We start from the raw sequence: 18,471 nt of genomic DNA on the forward strand, positions 1-18,471 counted from the left end.
TTGTACATGTATTTATCAAAAATAGGTTTTCAGTTGATCCTATTATTCTAAGTAGTTGTACTGATCAGCTTGGGGTGCCATAACACAAAGCCACAGACTGAGTGACTTAACACATGATTATTTTTCCACAGTTTTAAAGGCTGGAATTCTGAGATCAAGGTGTTGGCATGACTGGGCTCTGGTTAGGGCTCTCTTCTTGGTTTGCAGACAGCCTCCTTCTCAACATCCCCTCATATGACACACACAAGGAGAGAACAAATTCTCTGGTCTCTTCTTATAAGGGCACTAATCCCACCACGAGGACCCCATCCTCACGACCTCGTTTAACCTAATTACCTTCCCCAAACCCCATCTCCAGATACCGTCATATTGGAGGTTAGGATTTCAACATACAAATTTGGGAGGAAGGGTCACAACTCAGTCTATAGCAGTGATCTAGGAAGCAAATGCCTGAATAAATACAGGTGCTTGAGCTTATTGCCATGCTACGGTGAGATATAAATGACCTTATCTCCCAGAGGTTGTCACTCCTGGGTACACTAGGACTGAGACAAAACAAACCTGCTCTTAGAGAATCAACCTGTGCTGGAAAGCTCCTCACTGCATCTTGTCTACTCTGAAGCAGGATTTATTACCTCCCAGTGTTCCCTATCTCTGAGTTGCAGTAGGCAGAGACTTCTACCAATCCCTTTGGATCAGAAGTGATGCTCAGCCTCAAAGGTAGTTGAGGGCAGAAGCCCAGGCTTAGAGTACAGAGAGACTGAGTTGAGTCTGGGCTCTGCCACTTAACAAGTGTGTGATGCTGGGGAATTTATGCAACCTACATGTGCATCCCTCGTTAAATTGTGAGGGTGAATATGCATGTGTGTGTAACAGACCGTTGGCAGAGGAGGTGTGGCTATGGATACCTGTTGTCATGCACTGACAGTGAAGGCAATCCTTATTGGTTATACAGAATTCCTGGGCAGTTCCAGAAGCTGCCTCCTGACTTCTGCTTCATTTAGTTATACCATATGTCCTGAAACAGAAAAGCCTCTGAAAAATTACCATTGCCCCCTGCTTGTCATATTCAGGAGACACTAGGTCCGAGATTTGCTTATGCTTTTTCTTAATTGCTTGACCTTGAAAAGTATCACTTTGTGTCATAATGACTGTTTTAGAAACTAAAGACATATCTTTCCCTTTGTTTCAGCTCTTTACTTCTGTTTTTGGAGTGGGGCTGAAGACATCTGAGAAATGGTTCAGGATGGGGTTCAGATCTCTGAGTAAAATAACGTCGGACAAAACCCTGAAATTCACAAAAATGCAGAAAGCAGGTGAATTGTCTCTCCTAAAGATTCCCATAATTGCCATGGGCTGGTCAGGTTTTGGTAAGGATCTGTCAGCTGTACTTCATATGTTACCTCCAGTCTTGGTGATCTGGTCACTTCCTTGGCCTCTCTTCATGCTATGGCTAAAAGCCCAAGCTTTTGGAATCAGATAGACCTGGATCTAAATCCTGGCTCTCACACTCTCCAGCTGTGTGATCTTGAGACAGTTACTTAAAATCTTTGAGCCTTCTTTACCTCATCTGTACATCAGTACGTAAGTAGGGAATAGATCAGATCTTGGAGGCAAGACAATTAACTTGGCACAGAGCAAATAGGCCCTGCCTGATGGCTGTTGTCATTCCTTTATCTAGACGTCAAAACTGGCTGCACCATTGATCTATTCTTACTGGACTGACCCTTCCAGGTATTTGGGTCCCAGATGGGTAAAAGGTGTGGGTAAGGAATCCAGGTCAGAAAGTTGACATGGAGAACTTTGGAATAAATAATATTTGAACAAACTGGAGTTGTTGCTTGGCACAAATAGGGATCAGCTTTAGAAACTGTAAAATACCAAGACATATAGGGGAAACTGTGGCAACCTAGACATGGGGTTTGTCTACCCAATCAGGCCTTGTTAACCTAGAAGAGAGTAGAGACAGACATCTGAAAGACTGACAAGGCTTCCAGGAGGTTGCAGATGGCTTGGTTACTTCCATTTATACAGGGTACTTGTCATTTTTTTTAATGACAAAATTTCTGGAACCAGGGTCAAAAAATGTACATCTTTTAAACATTTACTTTTTAAAAACATTTATTTCTAATATGCAGTAGAACATAATATTATTGGGATTTGAAAGGAAGTCATAGCCACAGTTCTGAGCACTGTGGCTTCTGAGTTATAAAGAATGAGGAAGTCATCAACATTTTTAATAATATGAAAAAAGGGGGATCTTCTACAAGAGAAGGCCAGAAAACAACAACAACGAAAAGAAAACCTGCTATCTTCTGTTTAAGTGATGGAAAGAAACAGCAGGAGGAGACAAAGAAAGCATTTCTTGGTGGTTCACATCAATGCTTATTAAGCTGAACCTTCAGGAGTCCAGAATAAGAATATGGGTCTTTTTTCCTTTAGATTCTTCTAGTTCTTATGTGGCATCTTATAAAACTTATTAGCAATCTTTCAGAGGTTAGAAACTTTATGAAACATGACTGCTGCTGCTGCTGCTGCTGCTAAGTCGCTTCAGTCGTGTCCGACTCTGTGTGACCCCATGGACTGCAGCCTACCAGGCTTCTCCGTCCATGGGATTCTCCAGGCAAGATCACTGGAGTGGGATGCCATTGCCTTCTCCCATGAAAGATGACTAGGGAATTCTATGACTGTGTTGACGTAAACTGCACAGTGTTATTAACTGTAGTCACTATGCTGTACGTCAGATTTGCAGAACTTATTCATCCTGTGCCCTTTGACACACATCTATCCGTTTTCCCCATCGTCCAGCCCCTAATAGTCACAATTCTACTTCTAAGAGACTCTGTGTGTGTGTGTGCGCGTGCGCATGTGCACGCGCGCTAAGTCGCTTCAGTCATGTCTGCCTCTTTGCGACCCTATGGACTGTAGCCTGCTTGTCTTTCATTCTGGTTTATTTCACTTAGCAAATAGCTGGGGTGCATCCTTGTTGTTGCAAATGACAAGACTGTCTTCTTTTTTAAGGTTGAAAAACATTCCATTGTGGGCTAATTAGTCAACAGTTAACCATTTCACATATATCAAAACTTCAGGTTATACACCTTAAATTTATACAATTTTTGTCAACTATACCTCAATAAAGCTGGAAAAAAGATAAAGAACTGCCCCAGAGAGACCTTTCAATTAGGAAATGGGCAGCCTCTGTAGGTATCCAAAGCCTCTCATTATTAGAAAGATTCCGGCAGAGTTGGAACACTCCCTCTGGGGATCCTAGAGAAGAGAGCAAAGCCTTGTATGGAAGGACCATTAGCTGGCCCTCAGGCTCTATGGATCTTCCCTGCGCCCTGCTCCCCACCCCTCCTATGCTTCATCCCAGTTCTTGGAGATACAGCTCCCATCTCCATTACTCTTCCACTCTATGCCTTCCTCTGTGGATCTGTGGGAATAAATAAGTCATTAAAACAACTCTTCATCATAACTACTCTGTTGGAGCGCTCATTAATCTGTGATGGTCAGGCAAAGAAGCAAACCAGACCACCAGTAACATTTCCTAACTCTCCTCAGATGCAAATCAACTGTCTTCCTATCCTTGACTTCAGTTCTTTAATTCATCTATCCCCTTCCAACCCCAAAACTTCCTATCCCAACTCTTTGCAGCTTATTGATCAAGAGGGCTGGTTCTTCAGTAGGAAGCCAGATGGGAATAGCATGGTTCTAGGATATAATATTGCCTCTTTCTCAGTCAGGAATTTGTAGGAAAATAAGGAGCCATTGTTAACATGAAAAATTCACAGCCAAGAGAACACAGATCACCCAGTCTCTATGGAACAGTTTGGGGTTGATGTCTGTGGCCCCGTTAGCTATGTGTGAGGGCCAAATCCCCTCCCTGAGGGCTGGTCATTTCACATGGGACATGTCCCTTTCCCCACTCACCTGTCTGTGGCCTCTCAGGATTTCTCTATTATGAAGACCTTGTCAGCTGCGTGACCAGGGCCGAAGCAGAGGCAGTTGGCGTGCTGGTTAAAGAGGCTGTGTGGGCATTTCTGCCCGATGCCTTCATCACCATGACGGGAGGATTCCGCAGGTAAATGATGATAAAAGCTGCTTTTGCCTCCCCTTCAGGGCCTTCTCATGCTCAGGAGTTGTGGCACAAAAGGCCTACGGAGGTCTCTCTCTGCAGCCTCATCTCCTGCTGCTCATGTTTCACTCCAGCAACCCCAAGTGGCTTGTCATTCTCTGCACACACAGAGCTTTCTTTCCTCTGTGATTTTGCTCAGTCCTACCTTTCTGCTTGGACTGGTTTTCCTCAATTTGTCACCTGGCTCACTTCTCCTCATCCTTTAAGCTTCAATTCAGATGCCACCTCCTCCAGAAAGCCTTCCTTGACTTCCTTCTCCCCATGCTGGGTGAGACATCCCTCCTCAGCACTCCTTGGACAGCTGTCAAGTAATTTGTTTGTATTGCTTCCACGCATGTTTTCCCCACTAAGTTTTCAGAATTTGGTGCTTGATGAGAGCCAGTGCGTGGTGCCTGGCACAAAATAGGCATGTGAAAAATATTGGTGAAGTCAGTGAATGAATGAACTCTGCACAGAGATGTATGCAATTGTTGGATATTGAAGCCTCCATTTCAGAGCCTCTTTCCCTCCCACACCCTCTTCCATCTCTCCTTGTGGTCCTGTTACATGGGGGCTGTTGGCTGTGGGAGGTGACAGAGAAAGTGAGAAGAGAACACAGAATCCAAGAAGATGCCTTTAGTCTAGGCCATAATTTCAAGAGTCCTATCTTGTATTATGCGAGTATAGTTCTTGGTTTGCTTGTTGTCACACTTGTCTCTGTGTAAGTGTGTGTGCACATGTGGGCATGGAGAAGAAATAATCTTTGTTAGTTTTTAGCCACCCATATATAATCATATGGGCTCCCCTGGTGGCTCAGTGGTAAAGAATGCACCTGCCAATGAGGAGACACAAGAGACATGGGTTCAATCCCTGGGTCGGAAAGATCTCCTAGAGGAGGAAATGGCAACCCACTCCGGTATTCTTGCCTGGGAAATCCCACTGGCAGGCTATAGTCCTTAGGGTCTCAAAGAGACAGACAGGACTCAGCACTAAACAACAATATAATCACATACATACCATGTTATGATCTTAAATTTTTCTGTGTCATAAATTTATTTTGCAAGGAGTAGACTTGTGTGAACAAGGATCTTTTGTTTAAAAAGCATGTCATGAGCATTTTGTGTCACAAACCTTAAGTAGGGGGCATAGAAACACAGGTGACTTTTAAAAATTGAGAGCTAAAAATCTAATTTATTTCCATCTTATGCTATTTTTTAAAATCAGGGGTAAGAAGATTGGGCATGATGTAGATTTTTTAATTACCAGCCCAGGATCAGCAGAGGATGAAGAGCAACTTTTGCCTAAAGTGATAAACTTATGGGAAAAAAAGGTAAGAAGAAAGATGTTTGGACACTCAGGCATTATAGGAGTAATGCTGAATTTGACACACTTATCGACCTTGTAATTGTGCCATGAGCATCTAATGCAGTCTCAATGGTTTATAATAGTCTGCACAGTGCCAGTGACATGCAATGGGACTTACCTGCTTTGGGTCCTAGAATCCAGGTTATGAACTTGTGTATATGCACGCGTCCTGTTACCAAAAGGGCCGAGGGCAACTCTCTGTGCAGGCCATTCAGACAGCTCAGAGCCCTAAACAATGTGAAGAGCATGTGCTGCAAAGACCTGGGAGGGGTGAGCCGGGGCAGAGCAAGCTAAGGGGTGGGGATCAGACTGGGATAAAACCAGTCTAAGAGGTGCCCCTGCTGCCTTGAACAATATCTTGGTTGATAACCACCTTGATTTTGTGCTGAGATGGGAAGAAGGAAGCTAATGAGGGCAGGCTGGGTCCAGCAGAGGTCATGGCTCAGGGCCCCCCACCCACTAAGATCAGACTTGCCACAGGCCACCTATTGCCCAGTGGAGGAAGCTAGGGATGACCCTGTGGCCACAGCCGCCTGCAGGGCCCTGACTCCTGCCCCACTCCAGTGAGAGCTCCGCTTCCCAAGACCAGAGGGCCCTTATCCAAAGACCCACAGGCCTGGGTGGGTTGAGGAGGCTGAGGCTGGTGTTTTTCTGGCATAGCTTTATTTTTCCTGAGTGATCTAGCATCTTCTGAGTGTGGACAAAGCTCCCTGATATACCAGAGAGAGAAGACCTCAGATACAGCAAGAATAAGAAACACACAACCCTGGTGCCAGGAACATTAGAATTACTAATAAAGACCCAGCTTTGGAACCAGATCCAAATTCAGCCATGAGCCACCCCCACCCTCCCCCACCCACCCCACCATCTGTCGGGAGAGTGGCTCCAGGTGGCCAAGAGCCCTGAAAATGAACATCATAGGCTGAGCCAGGGAAAGGCTGAATGGGGAAGTGTCAGCTCCACTGAGGCTGGCCCCCCTGCTCCGCTCAACCAGGAAAGCTGAGAAACTTTCGTGGACAGACATCACTCTGATGCACCCTGTCAGCCACGGCCTGGGCTAAGAGGGGGCTGCCTGGCTTCTCAGCCGGCAAGGGTGGACCGATTTGACCTAGGTATAGAGGCCCCACCATCCCCATGCTCTGTGACTGTCCCAACCCAAGATGGGGTGGGGTTGGGAGAGGGGACAAGGAGCCTCCTTTTCATTGGTCTTTCTTTAGTCACCAGGCAGCCATCCTGCTGGTCACCAAGCAAAGAGATGGGCAAGTGAGGGTGGAGATGGGCATTAGGCATGGCGGGGGTTTAGATTTGGGATTGTCCAAGCACAGCCCTGCCACTGACTGGCTATATGACCTGGGACTATGCTTTTAATCTTTCCAAGTTTCTCTTTCCTTATCTGTGAAACCGGGATAGCAAGCTTCTGTCATTAGTCAGAGGATTAATTGAGGGCATTAGATAAGGCTCTTGGCACAGTGCCTGATAAATGTCTATTAAACAGTGGCTTAAACAGTGGCCGGAGTTTGAGCAAGCTTCAGGAGATGGTGAAGGACAGGGAAGCCTGGCGTGCTGCAGTCCATGGGGTCGCAAAGAGGCAGACACGACTGAACAACTGAACAGCAAAACCGAGGCTGTTGTGATCTCTCCTGCATAGTCGCATATTGAATTCTGCAGAGGGCCAGACCTTGCTGGGTGAGGGGACCCAGGCGAGAGCACAGGCAGCTAGCTGCTCCCCTTTGCTCTCTGACAAACAGGACCTCAGGGAGGAAACCGGCTGGGGCAGTGTGTGTCTCAGCACTACCTGCCTGCCCCGCTGTGGCCCGGCTGCCCCCAGCGCCTCAGCTGTGAATCATGGTGGTTAATTTCCACCTCTGCCTCACTCCCTGTTCCCAATACCTCCCAACCCTGCCTTTCTTACAAGAATCTGTACTTTCCAGATTAAAATGATTCTATCTCACGCAGGAGTTACCGACCAGGGTTCTTGGCATTCCCCAACACATAGAAATTGATTAAGGCCAAACAAGAAATCTTGGAGAAGCAATGACACCCCACTCCAGTACTCTTGCCTGGAAAATCCCATGGACGGAGGACCCTGGTGGGACGGAGGACCCTGGTGGGCCGCAGTCCATGGGGTCGCTAAGAGTCGGACCCGACTGAGCGACTTCACTTTCACTTTTCACTTTTATGCATTAGAAAAGGAAATGGCAACCCACTCCAGTGTTCTTGCCTGGAGAATCCCAGGGATGGGGGAGCCTGGTGGGCTGCCATCTATGGGGTCGCACAGAGTCGGACATGACTGAAGCGACTTAGCAGCAGCAGCAAACAAGAAATCTAGGTCAGGCTTTACTGGGGGCCCTGCAGCAGCACAGGGGATCAGGAACAAACAACAAAGTCCCTTACTTGCTCACTCCCTGAGTGGGGGGTGGGGGGGGCGTGAGCTTGTTCCTTCTGTGGTGTGAGGGTAGGGGTGTGTCCAGGTCGAGCTCAAGGGGTGGTTTAGGAGGCTTGCTCACCTCTTAGGTGGTGGTGTGTGCAGCGGGCTTGAGCAGTATCCTACTTGTGCTCTTTAGCTCCAGGCTCCTCAAAAGTGGCAGTTGGGTTTTTTTGGTCTCTGTATCTTTTGGATCCGGAATTTGCCCAGCTGTGCATGCACGCAATTATTTTTAGTCCTATATAGTTTATTTGTATTTTGTTGCCCAAGGAGAGGTATGTCCAGGTGCAAGCAGCTCAGCAAAGGGTCCCAGGTCCCCAGCCTGTCTCACAGGCACACTCGAGCACATACTCACACAACACACATATACACAACCAATGTTTTAAAACACCTGAAGAACTAATGAACAGCCAAGAATGGGTATAAGTTTGAGTCTTCCACCAGTTGAAAGACTTCTTGTGGGAGGAAAAGAGTTTGGAGATACGGATCCTGGCGGGAGGGCATCATCCAGAAAGCTCCACTGGCTGCCAGCAATTCAACCCAAAGGGGAGGGTTGACTGAGTATGGTCCAGGCTCATGCCTGGTGGGTGGCCCTTCTGTCTGTGACCAGCCAAAGTGTGACTATTGTGTGGCCACAGTGCACACACAGGTTACAACTTTTAGGAAGCCAGCTTTGTGAATTTTTTTTTAAGGGGGAAAAGTTGTTTTATAAGTTTGGCTTCAAGGTAAGACTGGTTGATACTTTAATAGCTTCCTTTTCAAATTTACATAATTTAAATGGCCATGAAAGGCTGGTATTCTGACTAATCTTAGTAAGTTTCATTAGAAAGCAGAATTGTGTCTTCCCCCAGCTGTTTATCAGATCTGTTTAGGGCAACAGTTACCTCCTGCACCAGAGACTCTTCCTGACATTAGTGTTCCACCCTGCAGATGGGGTAGATTCTTCCTCTCACCTTTTCTGGGATAGGCCTTGAGGGCAGAGTGCTCCCTCTTCTGAGATCCACAAAAGTACCCCCTCCTCCAAGTGTTGAGTCCAGTTGAAACAATGTCTCTTGGGGGTGGGGGTGGATTGCAGAAGAAATGCGAATGTGTCTAATAATAACAGTAAAGGGAACCAGGCCTGCTCCAAGTGTGGTCCCTGGATCAGAAGCATCAGCAACACCTGGAAATTTACTAGAAATGCACCACCCCGACCCCACCCCACCCCCATGTGTGCTAAGTCGCTTTAGTCTCTCTGACTCTGCAACCCCATGAACTGTAACCCACCAGGCTCCTCGGTCCATGGGGATTCTCCAGGCAAGAATACTGGAGTGGGTTGCCATGCCCTTTTCCAGGGGATCTTCCTGACCAAGGGATCAAACTTGCTTTCTTTGTGTCCTACACTGGTGGGTAGGTTCTTTACCAAGAGCACTACCTGGGAAGTTCCCCCACCCCCACCGCCCATGAATCACTCTGGGGACAGGGCCTCCAAAACTGTGCTGAAACAAACCTTTCAAATGCTCCTGATGATAATATTTGAGAACATCAGACCTAAAGAACCCAAGAACAAATCCTACATCCTAATAGCTGTGATTAGATTGTTTTAAGGCTATTTGTTCTTTTAGTTGCAACTCAGATTTAGCAGTTAATTGTATATTTCTGCTTCTCCCTACCCTATATCTGCCCTGTGTGGTGAGGAATTCCCACGGAGCAGATAAATTGGAGGATGGCTGATTGCTGGGTGTGACCTGACTAGGCAACGTTTGGTGATGTACCACTAATTTTGTCCCTGTCTCCAAGGGAGGCAGAGTAACAATCCCAAAGTGCTTGCTAGAAAGAGTGAGTCATCAGGCCCCAAAGCAGGCTGAGCCTCCAGCTATAATCCTTTGGGCCCAAGTCGACCTACTATGGTCGACTAGGATAATATGGAGGGACACTAAGTCAAAACAACTGCATATAAGGGCTCGGCTTTTTGTTCAAGGTTGGTTTGTACTTAAGGGAGTGAGGCAAGTTTCTGAGCACTGTCTGCGATAAGATGTTCAGGGAGTGGATCCTCTGGCAGCTTTGCCATGAAGTGGCCTTGGCATGGCCCCTCTAATTGTTAAATTCCTCTGCTGCAGAAGGAGGGTAATGCACCCACTCCTTGCCTTCCCCTGCTAGAGTCACCAAGTGGGCTCACAATGCAAGGACAGACGTACCCATATTCTCAAATGTGCAAAGCTTTCTTTAAAAGCATTTGTTAAGAGCCCAATATAAAGTCTCTGACCCTCTGCATCAGGGACTCTTCCTGACGTCTTTTTGTTTATTTTCAGGGATTACTTTTATATTATGACCTTGTGGAGTCGACATTTGAAAAGTTCAAGTTGCCAAGCAGGCAGGTGGATACTTTAGATCATTTTCAAAAATGCTTTCTGATTTTAAAATTGCATCATCAGAGAGTAGACAGTGGTAGGTCCAACCAGCAGGAAGGAAAGACCTGGAAGGCCATCCGTGTGGACCTGGTTATGTGCCCCTACGAAAACCGTGCCTTTGCCCTGCTAGGCTGGACTGGCTCCCGGGTAAGTGCTGCCTTCATCTCTGGGATGGCCTTAGCTTTTCATAAGAGGTAGACTAGGTCTACATGGGGCCAGGGGAGAGACAATGGTGGGGGTGGGGGTGGCGGGAGGATGGACAGGGAAGGAGGAGATGGTGGACAGGAGAGAAGAAAGTGCCCAGAAATCTCTGAATCAGGGCATTCCACTTGCACATGGTCAACTGAGACAGATGCCTTTAGAATAGGTATTTTCAAAATGTGATACCCTGACCAGCAGCATCAGCCTTACCTGCTTACCAGGTTAGACCTGTGAACACTCCACCTCACCCCAAACCTACTGAATCAGGAACTCTGGGGGTGGAGCCCAACAATTTGTGTTTGAAAGAACCCTGCAGGTATGAGAACCCCTGAAGCAGAGAAAGCAGCCTGGTGGCTAAGGGCACAGGTTTGGCTCATCCCAGACCTGGTCACAAGCCCTTGCTCTGCCTCTGACCAGCTAGGTGATCTTTGTCAAGTTCCCCATGGCCTTTAAGACTCAGTTTTCCATCAGGAAAGTTAGGGCAAAGACAGCACTTACCCCACTGGGCTGCAGGGATCCAGTGAGATGAAGCTGGCAAAGCCCCTAGCGCCATGCCGGGCACGGGACCAGTGCTGGCCAAGCAGCAGTCCCCAGCTCCCACCATGTGATATTCACAGACATGGTACCCATGGTCTGTGCCGTTAGCCTGTGCTCCACCCTCCACCCAACACCCCACCCTGTTTTCCCATGTAGCTAGCTGTTGCTTTGAGTGGCACACGTCATTAGAGGATTTTGTGTGATAAACGACATAGAAATTCATTGTCCTTAACCTTGAATTAAATGTCAAGTGTGTTTGCCTTGGGCTGGAATTAGTTCAGTGCACAATCTCAGCACTAGAACTTCTTACCCTAATCAAAAATATTGGCTGGCATCTTTCATTCATAAAAAGTAGGAAAGCTGATGAAACAATACATCATATATGCAGCTTGGGATGTTTAATTTCACCTTTTTACCCAAAGATTTCAGAGCCTGGAAAATGTCCTCAAGCCAATTAATCTGTTAATCTCACCCCAGTTTGGGTTCATTAATTTACCAGGTTGTCTCATCTACTAAGCTGACAAAGCTTCCTTCATACCTTTGTGCACTAAAGATTTCCAGAGCAGAATATATCTGCTGCTGCTGCTGCTAAGTCGCTTCAGTCGTGTCCGACTCTGTGTGACCCCACAGATGGCAGCCCACCAGGCTCCCCCGTTCCTGGGATTCTCCAGGCAAGAACACTGGAGTCGGTTGCCATTTCCTTCTCCAATGCATGAAAGTGAAAAGTCAAAGTGAAGTTGCTCAGTCGTGTCCGACTCTTAGTGACCCCATGGACTGATTGCAGCCTACCAGGCTCCTCCGTCCATGGGATTTTCCAGGCAAGAGTACTGGAGTGGGGTTCCATTGCCTTCTCCAGAATATATCTGCAGGGATACATTAAGCTGAGATTTTTCTAGAGCCATCCAAGTACGGTACAACTTCTGGACTGGGTCCAGAGTTCATTAGTTTGTTGCTTGTTTTTTTTTAAAGAAGCTTCTGTTTTCCTCTGAATCTTATTTCTTCAAACTCGAACTGTTTGCCAGCATGGCTTTATTGGCTGAGGTTCCTTCAAGAGTATTGTCTATGTTTGCGTCAGATGCTGAGAGGAGGCATACTCTGCTTTGGAAACACATGAATGATGGTGACCAGGTGCCCAGGCTAACCCAGCCTCTTTACTAGCCCAGATGGCTCCCTTTCACCAACTTTAAAAAGCATCTCCTCCTTAAAACACCTAATTGCCATTTCCCAGAAAATTGTCAGAAGAAACATGCATATTTACAAAGGCTGCACATGTGAATCACGCCCTGTAGAGTTTTGCGGCACATAACTTGCACAGCTGTATGCAGCAGCAGTAGGCGAATCTCTGGTCTGTTGTGACCAGCGGACGATACAGCCAGACTTAGTGCCACTGCCCTTCTTTATCTGAAACAAAAGACAACGTCCTTACCCTGCCTATTTCACAGGTTGTTGAGAGAAACCAAAGAGGTTGTAAAGCAGAAGGCAGAAACATCCAGGGTAAAGAGTCTGGGATTCAGGAGTCTGAATCCTAGCTCTATCATTGGCTGTGTGGCCTTGGGTAAATTGCTGAGGCTCTCTGGGCTTCCTTTCTTCATTTGAAAAATGGAGCTAATAACAGTACCAACCTCATGGGATTATCATGAGAACTGAATGAGACAATGCCTTCATCTTAACACAATTCTGAGGCTAATTGTATATGTAGTACTGTTCTTTTAGAGATAATGTTAGACTCTTTTAGAAGTTGTTAAGTACTAGTGATAATAGAGCAAATCAGAAATTAATATAAAACAAGAAATCAGCCCCGTGCCCAGCACAGGGTAAGCACTCTGTAAACATTAACCAGGATATCATCGCCTGGATTATAGCTGTGGCCATTCGAGCTGGTCGCTTGCCCCCTGAGTGATCCTGTCATCATAAGTCAGAACATCACTCCCCTGCTCAAAACCTGGCAGGGGTTCCCCATTCAACTCACAGTAAAAGCCTTCCGGTGGTCACAAGGCCCTGCATGGTCTTCTCACCCCCTCATCTCTCTGGACTCCTCCCAGTGCTCTCCCTACCCGGGCCAGGCTCACTCCTCCCCAAGGCCTATGTTCTAGCTGTTCCCTCTGCATGGAGTGCTCCTTCCTGAGTCCACCTGGCTAACTCCTTCACCTTGCGCAAGTCCCTCCTCAGATCCTGTCTCCTTCATGAGGCCTGCCCTGTACCCCGCATTACCTGTTAACACATCATGTACTTTTGGTCAGTTCAGTCACTCAGTCATGGCCGACTCTTTTTGACTCCATGAACTGCAGCATATCAGGCTTCCCTTTCCATCACCAACTCCCAGAGCTTGTTCAAACTCATGTCCATCATGTAATTTACTTATGCTGTTACCGTGTCTTATCTGTGTCCCCTGCTTGAATCCAAGCCCCACCAGGGCAGACATCATTGTTTTCTTCACTGTTATATTCCAAGCATCCAGAACACACCTGGCACACAGTAGGTGCTCAATAAGGGTTGATTTAATCAATATTATTACTCTCCAAATGGAAGATATCATGATAATTCCTAACAATCCATGCAAAAATGCTTCAGGGAGTTTAGCAGAGGAGTCCAGGAATAGATCTCTCAGCACACAGACCTGAGGAGCCCAGGGCAGCCTTTCACTGCTCCAGTTACCCAATCCTCTCCAGCCTTCCCATGCCCAGTGTGAGCAGCCATTGCCCTAAGTGCTGGGGGACTTGAAGCCCTGGGCTGTGGAGGCCATGTGCTAAGCAACACCCCCATACTTTCACAGACCAGCAGCTACTACACCCAGAATCTGCTTCACCCTGACTCTTCCACAGCCCTAGCTCCGCCCCCCACCCCACTGCCTTATAAAGGACTTCGGGTTGGAAATCTGTCTTCACACGTCCAAATCAGGAAGGGCAGGTCCCAGTCTTCGCCAGCTTTCCCATACTCACCACTTCAGTTCAGTTCAGTTCAGTTCAGTCACTCGGTCTGTCTGACTCTTTGAGACCCCAATGACTGCAGCACACCAGGCCTCCCTGTCCATCACCAACTCCTGGAATTAACTCAAACCCATGTCCATTGAGTCAGTGATGCCATCCAACCATCTCATCCTCTGACGTCCCCTTCTCCTCTTACCCTCAGTCTTTCCCAGCATCAGGGTCTTTTCAAATGAGTCAGTTCTTCGCATCAGGTAAACAAAGTATTGTAGCTTCAGCTTCAGCATCAGTCCTTCCAATGAACATTCAGGACTGATTTCCTTCAGGATGGACTGGTTGGATCTCCTTTCTGTCCAAGGGACTCTCAAGATTCTTCTCCAACACCACAGTTCAAAAGCATCAATTCTTCAGTGCTCAGCTCTCTTTATAGTCCAGCTCTCACATCCATACATGACTACTGGAAAAACCATAGCCTTGACTAGATGGACCTTTGTTGGCAAAGTAATGTCTCTGCTTTTGAATATGCTATCTAGGTTGGTCATAACTTTGCTTCCAAGGAGTAAGCGTCTTTTAATTTCATGGCTACAGTCACCTGCAGTGATTTTGGAGTCCAAAAAATAAAGTCTGTCACTGTTTCCACTGTTTCCCCATCTATTTGCCATGAAGTGAAAGGGACCAGATGCCACGATCTTAGTTTTCTGCAGGGTTGAGTTTTAAGCCAAATTTTTCACTCTCCTCTTTCACTTTAGTGCAATTATTCCATGGTGTTGTTGTTCAGTTGCCCAGTCGTGTCTGATTCTTTGTGACCCAATTGATTATAGCACGCCATCCTCCATGTCCCTCACCATCTCCCAAACTTTGCCCAAGTTCATGTTCAATGATTCCAAGTTTGCTCCCTAATCCTACATAGAAAGGACATTTCTAGATCTGTGCTTCTCTCAGGAAAATTAATCTCAACAACTCCATTCATTGTCGTTCTTTTCCCAAGGTTTTCCCGTCATCCATCTAAGGCTTCAAGTTTTTCTCCCTGGAGCCTCAGAGCCCATGCTGATCATAGGAGATGCTACTCTGAAGCAGCTGGCCCAGACCATCAGTTTTATAGAAGTTCACATGAGAGGATGTTACAGCCAGAGGACCTTACTCACACACTTCCTCCACCCTCTTATTTGACCAACCAAGATTCAGAGAGGTTGGGTGACTTGCCGAAAGATACAGAGCCAGATAGGGACAAAATCCAGGCTGGAACCTGGTCTCCTGACTTCTCATCCTCTTTTACAGTAGCTGTATTCCAAATAGAAAACAGCACCAAACTATTATTTATCTAGCATTTACTCTGGACCAGAAATTATTCTGGACACAATCCTCACAATACCTGTTTATTCACTGAGCAACATTTACTGTACACCATCTGTGTGCCAGGCATCATTAGGAGGGAATATGGTTGTGAACAGAACAAATCAGGTTCCTGTTTTCATGGAGCTTACAATCCAATGCTTACGTGTGAGCATGGAGCTTTGTCGTGGTGGACTGTTGCCCTGGGGGAGAAAATTCACTTGGAGAATGTTTAGTGGAGATAGATATTTCATTGTTGTTGTTGTGTAGTTGTTAAGTTGTGTCCGACTCTTTTACGACCCCATGGACTGTGGCCTGCCAGGCTCCTATCTCCATGGGGTTTTCCAGGCAAGAATACTGGAGTGGGTTGCCATTTCCTTCTCCAGGGGATCTTTCCAACCTAGGGATCAAACCCACATTTCCAGCATTGGCAGGTAGTAGATTCTTTACCACTGAGCCACCAGGGAAGCCCTAAGATGTTTCATTATAGGGATTTAAATATCTTTAGATACATAATACTGAAGACATTCTAGACTTGATAGTGATTTATTTTAATGATCTCTTTCTTATCCAGCAGTTCGAGAGAGACATCCGGCGCTACGCCACACACGAGCGGAAGATGATGCTGGATAACCACGCTTTATATGACAAGACCAAGGTAGGGAGCGCTGTCTCCCTGAGATGGGCCACGTTAATCCTTATTCCCAAGTCTGGCTCCCTGAGCACCTTTCCTAAACTGATTCTAGTGTCCAGGTTCAGCTTCCTTTGCCCCAGGTGCCCCAGTCCCACAGATCACAGCTGAGGGCAGCTGGAAAGATCCTGACAGGAGCACAACCGCCACAGGGCCCAGAATGCACCAGAGGCTTTGAGCTCAATGATGCTGAGCTAGCTGGGTCTCCAGAACCAGGCCAGCAATGAATTTGAATTGAGCTTAGTATATCCTTGGTGTTTGCATTGTGTAACTCCAAAGAAAACCAAAGATCCCCCCAAATCACAAATGTCACTCAAGTATCCCTCAAATGCAGTGGGAAGTAGAATTCTGAGTGACCACATGGGTCATTAATGAGAGTCAGCTGCAAGAAGGAGAGCAACAGAGCTGTCCTGAGAGGGAGATGAGCGGTCAGCTGGACTCACACACCATAGAGGCTCGCTTGGTGTGCTCTTCCTACAGTGGTCATGATCCAAAGGCTGCTCAGCAAAGTGATTGCTGCATGAATTAGGAAGAGTTATTATACATATTCAGCTGTACTTACAGTGACCAAGGACGCTGTAGGAAGCTCCGAGTAGGAAGAAGATGCAAAATAAGTAGAAGTAATGGTTTTTATCCTCTAGGAGTTTAGTCTAAATGAAGTAATGGCAGTGGCAAAAAAAAAAAAAAAAATTGGCTTATGTACTGTGGCCTCTGGGGTAACATGGACTTCAGGTGTGGCTGTATCCAGGTGCTCATGCAATTTTCCCTCAGTGTTGATGTCCCTCTCAGGCAGGGTTTTCCCATGAATCCTATCCTTCTAGCTTAGCTATGCCAACAGAAAAGAACTTTCCTAATAGTTCCAGCAAGCCCTAGCTAATGCTCACAGGCCAGACCTGGGCCATGTAGCCATCCTGCAACCCTTTTCCATGGCTCTGATTGATCAGGCTTGTGTCATGTGCCGCTTCTTGGAGGTGACCCTCAGAGACTGAGAATAGGGAGGTGTGGTTTTCCAAAGAGAAATCAAGGTGCTGCTGTCATAAGAGAGGGCAGTGGATGCTGGCAAGAAAGCCTCAGTTCCGAAGCATGTGAGTGGAGGCAACTTCACCTAACATGATCTAGGAAACTTACAAACTGACACATAAATAGTTCAGAGTAAGCGAGTGCCTCCTATGTGCCCAACGTTGTGCTATAGACAAGAAGGACTGGAGGGGAAGTGCTGCTTGATGTAACAGACCGTGGGGTTGGGAGCCTGGTGGGAGTGGGGCAGGGTGGAAGGCCAGGGGGAGAATCCGGCATGTCCAAGCATCCCATGATCGCCCCTCCTCCTTACCAATGGCAGCAGTATGTAACTCTGGCTGTACGTGAGAATTTCCCAGACCCCTTAAACAGATGAATGACAAGAACTCTCTGGATCTTCTGATTTCTTTGGGCTGGGTTACAGCTCCGTTTTCAACATTCTTTTAAAAGGCTCCTTCAGGTAGTTCTAATGAACACTACAGACCAATAGGAAAAGTATCAAATGCCTCTAGTTGAATATATAAGGCTGTCATAATTTTACCTTAATTTATTAAGTTTTGGGGGGATGAAAATATAAAAATTACAGAAGTCAGGTAAAATGAATTTTTATCCTCAGAAGCAGGGAATTGTGTTTTGGCAATAATTCATTCTGACAAGACAGTTTTACAAGTAACATTTTTACTATGTCAGCTCAGAGATACTTAACAAAAATATCATAGTGCACATACATCTTCTTATGTTTTCAGAGGGTATTTCTCAAAGCGGAAAGTGAAGAAGAAATCTTTGCACATCTGGGATTGGACTACATTGAACCATGGGAAAGAAATGCTTAGGAGAAAGCCGTCAACTTTTTTTTTTTCTGTTCTTTTTTTCAGGTTAGACAAATTATGCTTCATATTATAATGAAAGATGCCTTAGTCAAGTTTGGGATTCTTTACATTTTACCAAGATGTAGATTGCTTCTAGAAATAAGTAGTTTTGGAAACGTGATCAGGCACCACCTGGGTTATGCTCTAGCAAGCCATTTGTAGGACCGTTGTGTAGAACTTGCAATGCATTTTCCATAGAAACGGTGTTGGAATTGGTGGCTCATTTCCAGGGAAGTTCATCAAAGCCCACTTTGCCCACAGTGTAGCTGAAATACTGTATACTTCCAATAAAAATAGGAAAAAACAAGATGGTTGAGTCTTTTTTTATTCTCTCACATATTTTTAAATATTCTTAAGCAAAAATGTAACAAAATGAAAGAATAAGGATGGTAAGGTTTACCTTGAGAGGAGGAACAGGTTTCATTAGAAGGTCAGAGATTCTAAGGGGGGTTTCTGGAGGAGAAGGACTGACTCTCAGCTGAGGTCAAAGCCTGCTTCTCAAAGCAGCTGTGCCCCTAGGCGTCCTGGCAGGAGGCCACGTGTGGAATGTATTCTCACTGCTTTCACACAGAAGGAAGCACAATCTGCCAAATGGCCATCTCTGAG

The 18,471-nt window shown here is 46.3% G+C and overlaps 1 protein-coding gene across 1 annotated transcript in view; it reads left to right on the plus strand.

Moving 5' to 3' along the window:
- Window positions 1–18,172, plus strand: part of DNTT (DNA nucleotidylexotransferase) — a 36,767-nt gene extending 18,595 nt beyond the window's left edge. The window contains exons 7-12 of the mRNA XM_045164226.1: window positions 1,193–1,316; window positions 3,949–4,081; window positions 5,339–5,444; window positions 10,196–10,441; window positions 15,863–15,946; window positions 17,743–18,172. Of these exons, the coding sequence (XP_045020161.1) occupies window positions 1,193–1,316; window positions 3,949–4,081; window positions 5,339–5,444; window positions 10,196–10,441; window positions 15,863–15,946; window positions 17,743–17,829 (780 nt within the window). The 3' untranslated portion in view covers window positions 17,830–18,172. The remainder of the gene's footprint in view (window positions 1–1,192; window positions 1,317–3,948; window positions 4,082–5,338; window positions 5,445–10,195; window positions 10,442–15,862; window positions 15,947–17,742) is intronic.
- The last annotated feature ends 299 nt before the right edge of the window (window positions 18,173–18,471 follow it).

This window comes from Bubalus bubalis, chromosome 23 (genome assembly GCF_019923935.1).
Source record: "Bubalus bubalis isolate 160015118507 breed Murrah chromosome 23, NDDB_SH_1, whole genome shotgun sequence".
Classification (NCBI taxonomy): domain Eukaryota; kingdom Metazoa; phylum Chordata; class Mammalia; order Artiodactyla; family Bovidae; genus Bubalus; species Bubalus bubalis.